A 14103-nucleotide genomic window follows, 5' to 3' on the forward strand; every position below is an offset into this window, starting at 1 on the left:
CAATCTTATCTGTTTTCCTATTGACATAGCCTCTTGACATCGTTGTTGCTATTGTTGTTGTTTTAATAAGCAATGAACACACACTCAACTGGATTTTGACCAAAGAAGAAAAGCTCCCTTGAAAATGTGTGTCCTCAAGCGTTCTCATACGTGCATCGTAACCAACTGACTACATTCACTCTCACAATAATAAACCAAAAAAAAAAAAAAAAAAAAAAAAATTGAAAATAGCAACAACAACAACAATAATATTATTAACAAGAAAATACAGCACATTTAACACATGGGAATGTTATAGAAAAACAAATTTCACCACTTTTTCAAATTGAGAATGATTTCCATCACTGAGACACTGCGAGTATATGGCTTTCTACTCTTTCTTCGTAATAAATCTCTTATCTCTCTTATCGTTTGCTCTTTTGGTCTCTTCTCAGCTTAAGCTCATTTTCTCTTACACTTTAGCTGGCGTGAATGGCTGGCGTGACAGTTAAGCGATAATGTCACATGTAAGCATATATAGTATTTCAACGGTTATGAGAGTTAATTGCGTGTGTACGTGCGCGTGCATATACGTGGGTATATGTGTGTGCGTATGGAGCGCGCGTGTATAGTGTGTACGCATATATGTGTGTACGTGCGTATGTGTCTGCGAGTGTGTGCATATTCATGCCTTACTTGAGGGCAACATATTACAACATAACGTAACGTAATAATAAGGTTGCCCCACAGAAATCAATAAAAATTATTGGTCTAATCTAAAAGGAGACATACGTTCATGCAAAAGTGTAAGCCATGTCTAGAAACGCGCAACAACCCACCCACGTATATACACGTAATGAAAAAACTTGAAAGAACAAAAATAACATAAAACACGATAAAAAAAAAACATAGCACTTAGGGAGTTTTCTTTACTTTACTTTTTACACTTACATGCTTGACTTTTTGTTGGCATACAGATGCATATGAACTTATTCTAGTTTTAATCCGAAAAATTTGTTGATTCTCTTCGTGCAAGTAAGTATTGCTTTTAGGCTTAGTTATTGTCTATAGTTGATGTTGTTACTGTTGTTGTCGTTGCTGGTGTTGTTGGTATTGGTTTTATTGCTCATTCTACAACAACATTTTCCGTTTCCGTTGATTTATTTTTTGGCGTTTATTCAACTACTTTTAATTCAACATCGAAGCACTAGATAGATACACACTTGTTTGATTGAATTTTTATTTTTTTCGTAATAAGTTTTAATTTATGCACTAAATAAGACCCATAAGAAACATATAAATAAATATAATATATGAAACATATACATCAGGTTTAAATTAAAAAGTATTGAGCCTACTAAAGAAAACTTGAATCTTCTTATGTCGGATGTGGAAGCTTATAAGAACAATTCAATGCATGAACAAACGAATGAATGGATGTTATATATATATATATCTTAATGTTATAATATATATACATATCTTAATTTTAAGACGTACGTATATGTGTACGAGGGTGTAGAAGTCTTTTTCGAAAGTTTAGAACAATACTATGTAAGTTAAGTTTCTTAAGCTTTAATAACAATATACGCTGAAAAGTGAATTGCACCAATGGATAAGGGGCAGAGAGGGATGATGAGATGGGCGTGTGACTAAGTTGACATTATCTCCATCCTCGGAAAGCAAAGGTCTGACGTTTCTTCCACCACACTCTGCCTTTCCTCCAACTTCTCACACCTATAGCATCGTCCTAAGCATCGACGTGACCACTCCTATGGGGTATATTCCTTAGGAAGAGACCACAGTGGCTGCAAATGCTACCATTGGGCTCCTTTTTTTCGAACAATCGCGCTAAAGTGTGAGCAGTTTCGCAAGAGCGTCATTCTGTCCAGGAACCAAACAGTTTCTCAGCAATAATTTGTGCCAAAGTAAATAAAATTTTTGGAAAGAAGTTCCACTCAATTCAAAATACATTACCCCCGAAAGCACCTCATACCTGTTCCCATACAATGAAAAAGGGCGACGAATCAAATAATGTGGCAGAACATGAACTTGTTGCAGAATACATTCCTTGAACGAATGCGTTTAAGTGGATTGGCCTTCAGGAAATCATTGTCTAGCTTTCTCAGTTTTTATTTGAAAGTGCAAGCCAACCATCTATGGTCAACTCCGAGTCTCTCAGGACAACTATTCGAAATAAGTTTGAAATAACTTATGAAAAATTTATAATTTTCTTCCTTTCAGTAATACCCCGCTTGGAACACACTTGCTGACAATATTTTTCAAAAGTAGATGAAATAAAAGCAACTTTGATTTAAGACAAGATACTCGACCGGCGGACGGTTCATTTCATGTGTCACATATAATTTTTTGCATTTTCTTTGAAAAAGTGAAATCATTTATATAAACGGCAGCTTAATATTTTTTAGACAAGTGTTGTAGCGCTAATTGTTATTTGATGTACGGTAACGTTCTCGCCATTATTTATCTCCACAATCGACTAAAGTCACTGACATATATTTTGGATTGTTGTTGTTGTTGCTGCCGCCGCTGCTGCTGCTGCTACTGCTGTTGTCGTTGTTATTGTTAGTGTCACGGTTTTCTAGTCATTATATTCGTTATAGATTCTCAACAATGAGACAATAAAGTAAAAAAAAAAACAAAAACAAAAAACTCCTCACATTCTCCAACGGCCCATAAACTTTTCCCCAAATGTTTGTGAAAGTGTATGACGATATTCCGACGACTGAATGCCAAAGTATTGTTAAATGAATAAATGAGTATAAGCTCTGGCATACTCTTACGCACTTACTGAATGGCGCAGTGAGAGGAGCAATAAATTGCATGTAAGAGCCACACATACCATCAACAACAACTATATAACACAATTATTAAAACTTATGTACACACACGCAAGTCCTACGTTTTCAATTCCCATTACAGATGTGTATGGTATAGTTGCATACACATACACACAAATAGATATCATCACCCATTAACTTGTATGTAGGTTTGTAGAAGAAGAAAAAAAAAATAAAAAAAAAATAAAATAAAAAATAAAGAAATATTATAACAAAAATTTCGTCTACTTTTCTCTCAATCGATATCGGTACTCCTTCTTCGTCTCTTTTCTCACTATACTCACTAGCTGTTAACGCTAGCTAACCCGGTTAAACTGGAAAAAGGCGAAATAAGGAATTTTATCAAATCAAAATAAAATTTTTAAGACATTTTTTAATAAGAAAATAATGAAAAAAGAATGAGGGAAATCATTCTTTTCCTAATCAGCGTAACGAATAAAGAAAAAAAAAATACAATAATTAAATAAATAAATAAATTCATTTTTCTTCCTCACTAAGCCGAACAATGAGCTTAAGATTACTCAGATCATCTTTGCTTTTCTTAATTTTTCTTCACTTGAATAATTTCTTCTTCAAATTCGTATGCTTGACACCAATTTTTTGATTAATATGTGTATATATGTATATATATATATATGTGTACTTATATTTTTCTTGTTTTCAATACCTTTTTTTCATTTTAAATATTTTTTTGAAATTTTTATTTTTTTTTTTTTTTTTTTTTTCTTCTAATATAAGTATAAGAATTTATACTTAGGTGGGTTGTCGGTTGCTTAGTTGACTCGCATTTTTAATTAATTTATTATTTAGCACCAATTTTTGTTGTTGTTATTATTATTATTATTATTATTGTTGTTGTTATTAGACGTATACACTTTCAGCTTTTTGTTAATGATTAAAAAAAAAAAAAAAAAAATGTTGTGTTTTTTTTTTCTCTAAATAACTTTTTATCTTTTTTTTCTATTTATTTTTTTAATTTTTTTTATCGGCGATTTAGATGATAGTGTGAACTCCTTTTGCTGTGTATACATGCAGAGATTTTTTTCTTTCTTGTACTCATCTAATTTTATTACAATACAAAAAAAAAGAAGTGAACAAAAGTATTTTTCAACCCAATTGTGCGGCACTTTTAATCAACTTGTGAACAGCGTTTTCAACTAACTACCCTTAAAGAACTGGCTCGTTATCCTAGTATGTTACCGTTGTTATACCGAAAGTTTTATTAAGCGAGCAAATCGAAATTCCGTGTAAGTGGTGAAAATTCATTTGTCATAGATTTTGTAATCAATGAAATTGTGGTGCTTGCGTTGTAAGCGCCCGCGCACTTCATCATCACAATATTACCCTCTCACCCTTTCTCTGTCTATATCATCCTCGTACTCTCTTTTATTATTCTCTAGCTGTGCTTGTCTCTTTATCATTCTGTAAAGGAATCTTCTTCTTTGTAGATTCCAATACTATTCTGTGTAAATATACGAAAATTAATAATAAATAGTAGGAGTAGTAATAAGCGATACTTATGTAGAGGCATTCAATACATATCGTTTATCATTACGACCACCAGAGGGCATTGATGCTGCGAGTTATATTAGGAAAAGCATTTTAAGGTTTTATTGTTAGTTTATGGTCCGGTTATGGTTTAACGATATTGTGAAGTCTCGGAATCTATTTTTGTCGTTATTAGTAAAGACTAGAGATAATAGAATAATAAAAAGTGAGAAATGGAACTTAATTTAGGCTTCTCAAAAAGACAACTGAATCTACGAAATCAACGAAACTCTCACTAAATATATAGTCCAAAGCATTGCTCGTCATTACAAATCACACATTTTTTCCCTGTTTTTCCCGACAAACTATGAATTCGGTGTGCGGAAAGGATAAATGACGTTTCCGCGTTAGCCATTTAAGTACTGCGAGTGCTGACTTTCGTCCGAAGTGCCAATGATTCTTTCCGCAAGTAAATTTATATATCTAGGACTTGGAAAGTGTCCCTAGAATTTTCACTTCGTGCTCCCTTCATAAATTTACTTAAGCACTTAATTTCAGTATAAAATGGACCATAGACTCGATGCTGACTTTGATGTGTCTGCGACTTTTAACTGTATAATCGGTGAGGCTGAATGAATATATTCAAAAACACGGTAGGACCTTTGATCTCAGTATGCTTAGTTTCCGCGACATGTCCGGCTGTCTCGGCTGCTTAGCCAAGAAGAGCGGCAAAACCGGATGTTTATATTAAACCAAGCAGGACGCCACCAAAATCTGGAAGTAATCCTTTTGCCTTTTATTAAAGTTGGCATATCTAAAGTTGCCAATTCTCAACTAAAAATAGTTACTTTCGTTGGGACACCTCAAACGCGTCATTACTCTTGTCTGCTTACAGCTAATTTAATCTGATTGCAGTAAATTTATTCCATTTTAATTTAATGTAGTCTGGCACTCCGTATTCGAACCGGAGGACATATGAGGTCAAAATAAGGACCGTTTTTGAGTCCCCGCAGTACTAATTTTTTGACTATTGCTACCCGGATAGGTAAGTTGTTATGAATTGGAATAGATTTTAAGTAGAACGTCTGGTGCAAGGAAAGGCCTTTCAAAATTGGCAGCACATTACTGCTAAAGTTTTGGATACAAAGGCAAAGCGAAGGCAAATTTCACTGAGAACTCTTTTCGCTGATTGCAACCATGTTCCGATCTTGATTTTCCGCTTACGATATCGTGTCGTCCATTTCCATTGTTCCCGATGCTTCAGCAATAGCTCCCTGCTTTTTCCTTACCGCGCGGACCAGAAAATAAAAATAGTGGCGTCTGAGAAGAGTTCATGGAATTTTGCATTTCCGTATTGTCTTTGCACAGTAACTGCCGTTTTTGTGTTTATTAACCTCGTTTATATTTAACTTCTGTCGCATTCTGACCTGCCGAAATTGTTACGTATCTCTTGTTGAATTGAACCAACGTTTGAAATATATTCGGCGCCAAGCATGTGCACCCGTTCTTGACGGATAGCGAACTTTTGACAATAATTTGTGTATAAGTTAAACCTTTACAGGCGAAAAAAACAATTTTTGATGACACCTCTGAAAATGTTGAGAATGGTCATAGTTGAAAGCGTGAAATCGTGACAAGCAGTAGGTGACAACGTACATCGAAGTGGTAGCAAGGTTGACACCGATAGCCTCTGCTGCCTCTATAGACAACGAAAACTGGAGATATGTTAAATTTTCTTTTCCGACTTTTCCTTAAATAAATCAATCACATAGAAGTGTTTCTAAGCAAACATGTTTCTAAGCAAACATTGGCTGCTTCTCAAAGATCCTTATCTCTATCTACTTCTAAAATCTTATTAACAAGAAGCGGAAATTCACTTGTTTCCCAATTTTTGCAATGTAACGGGGCTAGTTCCATGTTCAGAAATTAATTTTCTTTTTTTTCCAGCAAATTAGGTTCCTACATAGCCCCGTGAACCATTCGAAAAAACAAATAATGCCATTAGAAATAATAACCTCAGCATCCTAGCAATGCAAGAACCAAGGAAAAGTAAAGAAAACTGTTGCGGCTGGTGGTCGATTCACTGAAGAACGTTTTGAACAAGTAATGTGTTGGAAATTTATAGGGAAACTAAGAAGAAACGTGCTTACGGCGAATACGGTCCCCTCTTCTTCCTTAAATGAAGAACGGGCCATGGCCCATCGCTTGATACCATACATAATGCTACAGGTATTCTTATGACGACCCCTCAAAATCAACCGTAATATGAGAAATGCTTGGAAAAACTGTCCATTCCAAATCATTTTGAAAAGCGTTTGCCTTTGGGTCATAGCACGCTGCTGGAATAAATTTTACCAAAATATTTCAAAAGTTTGGGGCTTGTGGGTTGAATAAAAGAAAACGCGGGGGACAGACAGACAGACGAACAGAGTGACGGAGAAGTTTAGATAAATTCAGAAAGTTATTCTAAACCCAAAGGCATAATAAAAGGTGGATTTACTCCAAGTCCTTCTGAGTGTTGTAGGCACCTAAACAAACCTAATAAGCCCTTATGTAGGGCATATAGATCATGCTGAAGGGCATACTATAAAATAAAATTTTCCAGAAATCGTATGGACGACCAGCCGAAAAGTAAAAATTTTGATAATATGTTGATTAACCTTCGTACGTCGGACAAGATTTGGCACGTGTAGTGACAATGTAGTTTCTTTGGCTTTGCAATCTTACATCACCCTGTCTTTGTTAGTTTTAAAATATGAATGAGTTCCTTTTCTCATCATTTCCTCCGTCTGTCTCCCCATACATTCATCCGTCATTACGTTCGTTGGTCCCCCATTTGTCCAAGCCGATATATGAAGGCAATGTCAAAGTCACAAAATTTAAAATAGAAAATTGATGGTTTGGAGCGAAAGCTCTGGTCTTTTTTTTTATCCATCAGCTTCTGTTATGAAACTTTCAAATTCTTACCTATTTCCTTTGCACTTCCCGCAATTCGTTCCCGCCGGTTCGTTTGAAATAAAACCTCAACCTTGTCTTTTTCTTCATTTTAAATATTTTCGATCTTATTTGGAATAAAGTTAAATAAAATTTCAAATATAAATAGAAAGTTCTCTTATCCTTAAACTTCACAATAAGTACACACATACGCATATCAAATACATTTATACAAATCTATATAAGCTTAAGTTAAAACTCTTACCACTAAACGCTATTAATGAATTAATGCTAAACTAATTCGGTTTCGATATTATTTACAAGAAAATTCCTCATAATTCTCTTCACAGACATCACATTGTACTTGGCAGCACCATTTAAATTCACATCGACATTGATTGGTACGACGTATTTGATGTGTATTATAGCCACGCCCACAACAAAGTAAATCACAGCTTTGCAATCCGCGCAAGGTACGATTACAAATACGACCTTGCGTACCCTGTACACCCACCAGCAGATTACGTTCACAATAGTTCGGTGACGCTTGTAAATATATTAAATCCATACGTTTGGGATAATTATTAGCTTTAACGGCTCGATTTTTTCTAATCAAAGAAAACGGAAGTGAGTATACGAGTATAAAGAGTGAATTTTCGTTTTAATAGAAATCATAATGAATAGGAATGAAATGAACTCACTTGCTTACAATTAGTTTCAGTCCATTTTTGCCCTTCACGGCTTGAACAATTTTGGCTTTAAGGTATTTCTTCATTAACACATCGCCCACAACTCGAAATGCAGGTAAACTTTTCCAACAAGTCTTCATCACACAAGACCCGCTAACACCATGGCATTTACAATCAGTTTTTAATAAATTCTTGATTAACTAAAAAGATATGAAAGTAGATCTCGATTATCATCGTTTATGGCTAAAAGGTTACAGACGAAAACATTAGCATTTCTTTTTTCCTTTTTTGAGGTTAGGTGGTTTATGCTCGGTTTGCAGCTGACAAAAACGTATTGATTAATCCTAGAATGGGTTAACAGTTTTCATCGGAAACTCATTCTGAACAGAATGACTGAATGGCTTAGTTCATCAAGTTGACAAGTAATGAAGTTGGCAATGTCGGTAAAAATTGGCCCCTTTTTTTTCAATATGACCAATCATTCCGAGGATGCCCCTTATTCGCGTAATATCGCGACGGTCAGAAAGAAATGAGGAAAGAGAAAGAAATAGTAGGTAGTGCTCACAGCCTAGCGGATACTTCAGGTTCGAATTCCCAAATGCTGATACTTAACTACTCGAGTGCTCATGAGAATGATAAAGTGAGAGTGATAAAGTGATTGCTTATGAAAGGGATGGTCTAGTATTTGTTTTCAATTTTCATCGTACCAAGAGGTTTACCAATTATTGCGTAGACGCTAATTGGCGGGGTATCTACAAAGTGCCTTTGATCACTGACGATAAAATTTACGGCGGTTTCTGAGAAGTGCATTCGCTTTGAAACGAATTTTAGTACCCATCATCAAAGTTAATCTATAAGAATATACTCCTGATGATTTCAAACAATCCCGTAAAAGGAAGGAGTGCATCAACAATAGATAAAAGAGTTGTAATTTACGATCCAGAATGAATGTCGGTTACAAAATTTATATTTCTAAGCCAAAGTGCCTTTTATCAGCTAACTAGCACTCTTGCATTTACAAAGCGCCAATATATTTCACAGTGGTGGCTCGCGAAAGGGCCCCCAGTGCCAAAGGACTTTACATAACTGGAGATTTTAGTAAGGCTACGTAATTATCCTTTTCATTCATATACATTAACTTTTATATGACATTGGAACGTTTTATACATAACCTGAAAAACCCATAAGACATTTACCTGAGGGTGGTCATCTTGTTTGCATAAATTGTTTCTTTTCTTAGAAGCATATAGAGCCCAGACTTTATCGACACATAATTTGATCTTTTGAAGCTACTGTGTAGAAACGATTACCTGCTAATTTCAATAACAATATTTACAAAAAGTGTTATTTCAACATCTGCTACTGCTGTTTGCTATAGCTTTTTGGTTATGTAAAGCCAATTATTAAATGGAGTCAGTCTTAAGTAACTTGTTCATCAGACATTTATTTTGTTCTCATTAAATAGCAAATTTATATTAATTAAACAGTTGGTTGTGAGGTATTCAACCTTCAGCCTTTAATAGGTTGTCATCAAAGTCAGAAGGACGTCCCACCTTTTAGGATCGCATCTCCAGAACGGAATCTTACAAATCAATTTCTAGCTGCCCGAACAGTCATCAGTCGTTCACGGTACATGCTGCATATTTCTTCAGCTATCGCCTTAGCGCTGTTGCCTTGTTTAAATTCCCAAAGCATTTTATATCAAATGTCCACTTTTTGACTTTCTCCATTTCATAGGTTAAGAAAAACAGTTAAATGTAACATGCACCGCATAAAACACTTGATAGAAGACTAAGTGAACCCTCATATAGATGAGGATTATTTCGGTAACTTATATTGGGTAAATATGAACAACAGATTCTATCTGGCTGCATCGAAAGTTACTTATGACTCGACCTAATGTTCCAATTCAAATTCGAATAATAAAATTCCAACAAAAGAAGAAGAACATGGCCAGGTCCAGCGACCATCTTACATTCTTCAGAAATATATTTGAATACATTCATACAGACATTTCCAAAAAGGACACCTCCCAGGCTTCGAAAATTTCTTGCCAAATTTTTCCTATTAAAAATTTCAGAATGAACTCGGATTTATTTTTTGTCTAAACACACTTAGGTCTCCTAAAGATCGTTGAGTGTAAAGCCAATAAAAAAATGAATATATCAAAAATGCGTAATTTGCCCTTGTTCATCATTGGCAATGGAAAGCGGAACTTTTTCAAAAATTAGAATTTGATAAATGGGAATTACAGTTACCACCAAACGCTGATGTCACTCCTGCGGTAAAACATCTAAGTGACATTAAAATTATTGTCCGCAATGAAAAATGGCAACAACTGAATCGCTTATCGCCGTGTGCTGTATATGTAAAGCAATCGCCTAAAGAAGCCAATTTAGACGCACAACTTCAAACAGCTTGTCTGGCATCCGTTTGAAAAGGAAAAATATACATTTAAGTATCCAGGCGCTAAACGATATAAATCCTTACGCATTTACGAATGCCAGGTGGTTATAGCGTCGCAAGAACCCTTCAGTGCAAGCTACGATCGTTTTACGACTGAAGTAATACCCCGTATTAAAAGGCAAGGATATAGGGCTACACAAGTAATGGCCGTTATAGAACATGCTTAACAATGCCAGTTTTGGATACCAGGTGACCACTTTTTTCGCCGCATCCAACCAATATGGTACGCCTGAGCAGTTAAAAGGCACGCCTTGTGGAACCGTTGATTATTCAAATATGTTGAATACGAAGTTTTGGAATTTTTACTATCCAATTTACTACGGTGGTATGAAAACTATAACTTCGACAGTTACAGGTGGGAAATTTAAAACACCTGAAGATCTATTTAATTCCATATTTTAAGTATCTTCTTAGATTTGACGGAGTTACTTCAATGATATATCATTTTCGAGGTATCGATTAGAGCTTCAGTGGTGATTACAACGAATATTTTGGTACGAATGTCGATACCAATGCTTTAAATTATTTGGCTTTCGCCAATTGTATGTTGCATCTTTAAAATCCCCAATTCGTGACCGTAGCAGAAGCAAGAAGTGAAAATTAAAAATAAATAAACATTTATTGAAAAATGGTTTATTCTAAAATTCGGATTTAGGACGTTTCAGGTATGCCTACACTGTGTCGTTCCATCTCCGAAGTCGCTATAGGTTTCGAGTATCAACTTGGTATACTGGAGAAATGGATCCAACTGCTCCCAGGAATATAGTGACGGTCAAAGAAATATCGGTAATTTAGTTCATAGCCTAACCAATCGGCGATATCGCGAAAATACGATAGCTTATGCTGCATCTCACGATCAAGCCTTGGTAGGTGATAAAATCCTAGCGTTTTGTTTAATGGATATAGCCAACATTTCTGTTTTATCCGAATCGATTATAATTATTGATAGAGGATTAGCTTTGCATAAAATGATCCGTTTAATTATAGCTTGGGCGGTGAAGTTTACTTGAAGTTTATGGGCAATCAATTCGGTCATCCAGAATGTTTAGATTTTCCTCGACTGGGTAATAATGAGTCGTATCATTATGCTAGACGTCAACGGAACTTAACGGATGATGATCTACTGAAATATCATTTCCTAGGTGAATTTTATTGGGCCATGAATGAATTAGGGGAACGCTTCGATTGGTTACATTCCGATCCAGCTTACGTTAGTTGGAAGCTTCCCATAGCATTGGATTTTTTTTGAACGAAAACGTTTGCATAATTGCATACAATCATAGACGTATACGGAAGAAATAGCTGACTTAGAAACTTTGGAACGAATCTTCAATGATTATCGTTTCATATAACTTTTCGTTTATTGTGGATATGCTACTACGCGTTATTTCCACTCGGAAGCACGTTGGACTTTGCGAGATTTGATTTTGGGTTTACGTTTAACATAGTTTCGAACGAATAATTCAACTTTAAACTTCACGAACGGCATTGAATTTTATCTTTTATCACTATTTACACGACAACAAGAAAAAAAGTGGCGCGCACAGTCAGGCAAAAGATCAAGCAAAAAAGAATCGATGCAAAAACTTATGCCAATCAAGAGCAAATATAGTGCGAATAGAGCGTGGGGGACTCTTCTTGTTTTTCTCTAAAATATGACCGACCACTCAGAGGATATTCTCTATTCGGGTAATAGGGTAACGAGCACTAAGCTACGACCAAAGCAAATTCTACCGCATTGAGCGAACACTGACTTGGTAGCCCTGACGCTTACTTACTTATTCGGTTACTTATCTAGAGGAAATCATATTTCCACCGTATATATATTATGCCTTACTTACCCTACGACCTACACGATTGTTATGCAAGTTCATAAGACTGCGAGCGTCCCCTTCAATTTCTCGAGCGTCAAGAAACTTTCGTGCGAATTTCATACCAAACTCAATATCAGCAGAGCAGCCGCCCCACTTCCAAGGCTGTTGTTCTTCTCCCCCTGAAACACCCTCTTCAAAGTCCTCATAAGAGCTACGACGTGTGGTGGGTTTGTGGCGTACATCACAACCGCAAAGTGAAATGTTACCTCTGGCACACGCCGCCGTTATCGCATGAGTTGCTCCAGCGCTTGCTATACCATAAGTGAAAGCTGCCTCGCGAGATCCTTTAATGACTTTCATATGAATTTTAACAATTTCTAATGAATTCGGATAACTTACCGACAAACATAACATGACCGAAGACATCGCTTTTCCATACTTGCGAACAATTCCACCGATGGCCACGAAATTGATATTGACATTCCTGGGCGCCCAATTGATGACCCTCGCCTAAAGCTATGAAAGCATCCGGTGATTCAGTGCACAATTGTCTCTGTTGGGGCGTCAAGCCCGGAATACGGCCGCATAAAAGTGATGACGTGAAATTGAACACTAATCTGACGTTAGCATAGTGAATAAATTGGAAAGAAATAAATATCAGATAAATAAACTGTCATATAAATCATTTAAAGCATCAAGTTTGGAGGACAATAAACGCAAAAAAACCAAAAATAAATAAATAAAAATATTAGCATTGCGTTTACACACGCACATCGATAAATATTAGTAGTTAATGATTAATTGCATTAAACACACTCTTTCAATCAATTGAGCCCACACACAAGAGCCACACGTCGTTATTGTGTATCGCTAGCACCCATACCCATACCCATACCTAGTAATACACCCGCCCATCAAACATTGTAAACTATAGAGAATTGAATATGGTTGGCGGCAGTTATGAGTTCACATTAACAAAATGGTTATTGTTTTTTTTACACCTCCTCTCGCTTAAAAAAGCATTTGCCAATGCACAGTACTCTGCTGCTCGGTGCTATATAACTGAATACCTTGGTATGGTACTACAAACATCTATCAACATATAGATACATATATATATATATATACGTATATATATATGTATAATGCAAATATATTTATATATGTGTGTTATTGTGTTTGTATGCTGTAGCGGTAAGATTTACATACAAACATTTACACATACATGTTTATAGACTTTCTTACAGAAAATCACGACACACGACAACATGCTGAGTCGAACGCTACCTATCAATAGATTTAAAGAGATAATTACATTAAGTTGTCAACTCTTCTACCTCTTGCCGTCCCTGTCTTATTGCAGAAAAGCATTTACTTGTATGCTCGCATGTATATATTTTTCTGTGTGCGTGTGTATGTGTATGTATGTGTGTGTGTGTGTGTGTGTGTGTACGTGTTTGCGCTCATGTATTTCTGGTTTCTGCTTTACACGTACCTATCTGTACAAAGATCCGATGTGACATAATTAGAAGCTGCACAACCAATAGGATTTTTTTTTGTTTTCTTAAACCATCCTAAACCGATAGATATGATTAACGTAACGGATGGACGGATACGCACACATTCGAAACACGCATTTGGTTATAAGTGTTATCTGATTGACTGTATCTTTTTTTTTTTTTTTGTTTCTTTTTTTTTTTACTATTATTAGGTGTTTCCCACGCGAAATTCTTTAATTGTCTACGACACGACTTGGCAGTTAATTGTCTTAATTCCACCATAATTACATAAATCAAACTCAATATAACTTCAGGTGTATATATACTCATATATATAAATATATATATAATACATGTATGCATGCATGCACAT

At 35.6% G+C, this 14103-nt stretch overlaps 2 protein-coding genes and 1 pseudogene across 3 annotated transcripts in view; 1 reads left to right on the top strand and 2 right to left on the bottom strand.

Annotated features, from left to right (window-relative positions):
• Window positions 1-4042, bottom strand: part of LOC119639774 (myosin-9) — an 87263-nt gene extending 83221 nt beyond the window's left edge. The window contains exons 1-2 of one of the 2 annotated variants that reach the window (XM_038037427.1): window positions 3508-4042; window positions 931-1251 (exon numbers count right to left, since the gene is read on the bottom strand). The gene's annotated coding sequence lies outside the window, so the exon portion shown is untranslated. The remainder of the gene's footprint in view (window positions 1-930; window positions 1252-3507) is intronic. The other variant, XM_038037426.1, reaches the window with a different exon arrangement.
• A 3398-nt stretch (window positions 4043-7440) lies between these two features.
• The window catches only part of LOC119639733 (protein Wnt-2), a 42593-nt gene continuing 35930 nt past the window's right edge, over window positions 7441-14103 (bottom strand). Inside the window, exons 2-5 of the mRNA XM_038037352.1 lie at window positions 12631-12848; window positions 12259-12575; window positions 7964-8151; window positions 7441-7870 (exon numbers count right to left, since the gene is read on the bottom strand). Of these exons, the coding sequence (XP_037893280.1) occupies window positions 7576-7870; window positions 7964-8151; window positions 12259-12575; window positions 12631-12848 (1018 nt within the window). The 3' untranslated portion in view covers window positions 7441-7575. The remainder of the gene's footprint in view (window positions 7871-7963; window positions 8152-12258; window positions 12576-12630; window positions 12849-14103) is intronic.
• Window positions 8481-12251, top strand: LOC119639722 (annotated as a pseudogene).

Source organism: Glossina fuscipes, unplaced genomic scaffold, assembly GCF_014805625.2.
Source record: "Glossina fuscipes isolate IAEA_lab_2018 unplaced genomic scaffold, Yale_Gfus_2 113, whole genome shotgun sequence".
Lineage (NCBI taxonomy): Eukaryota > Metazoa > Arthropoda > Insecta > Diptera > Glossinidae > Glossina > Glossina fuscipes.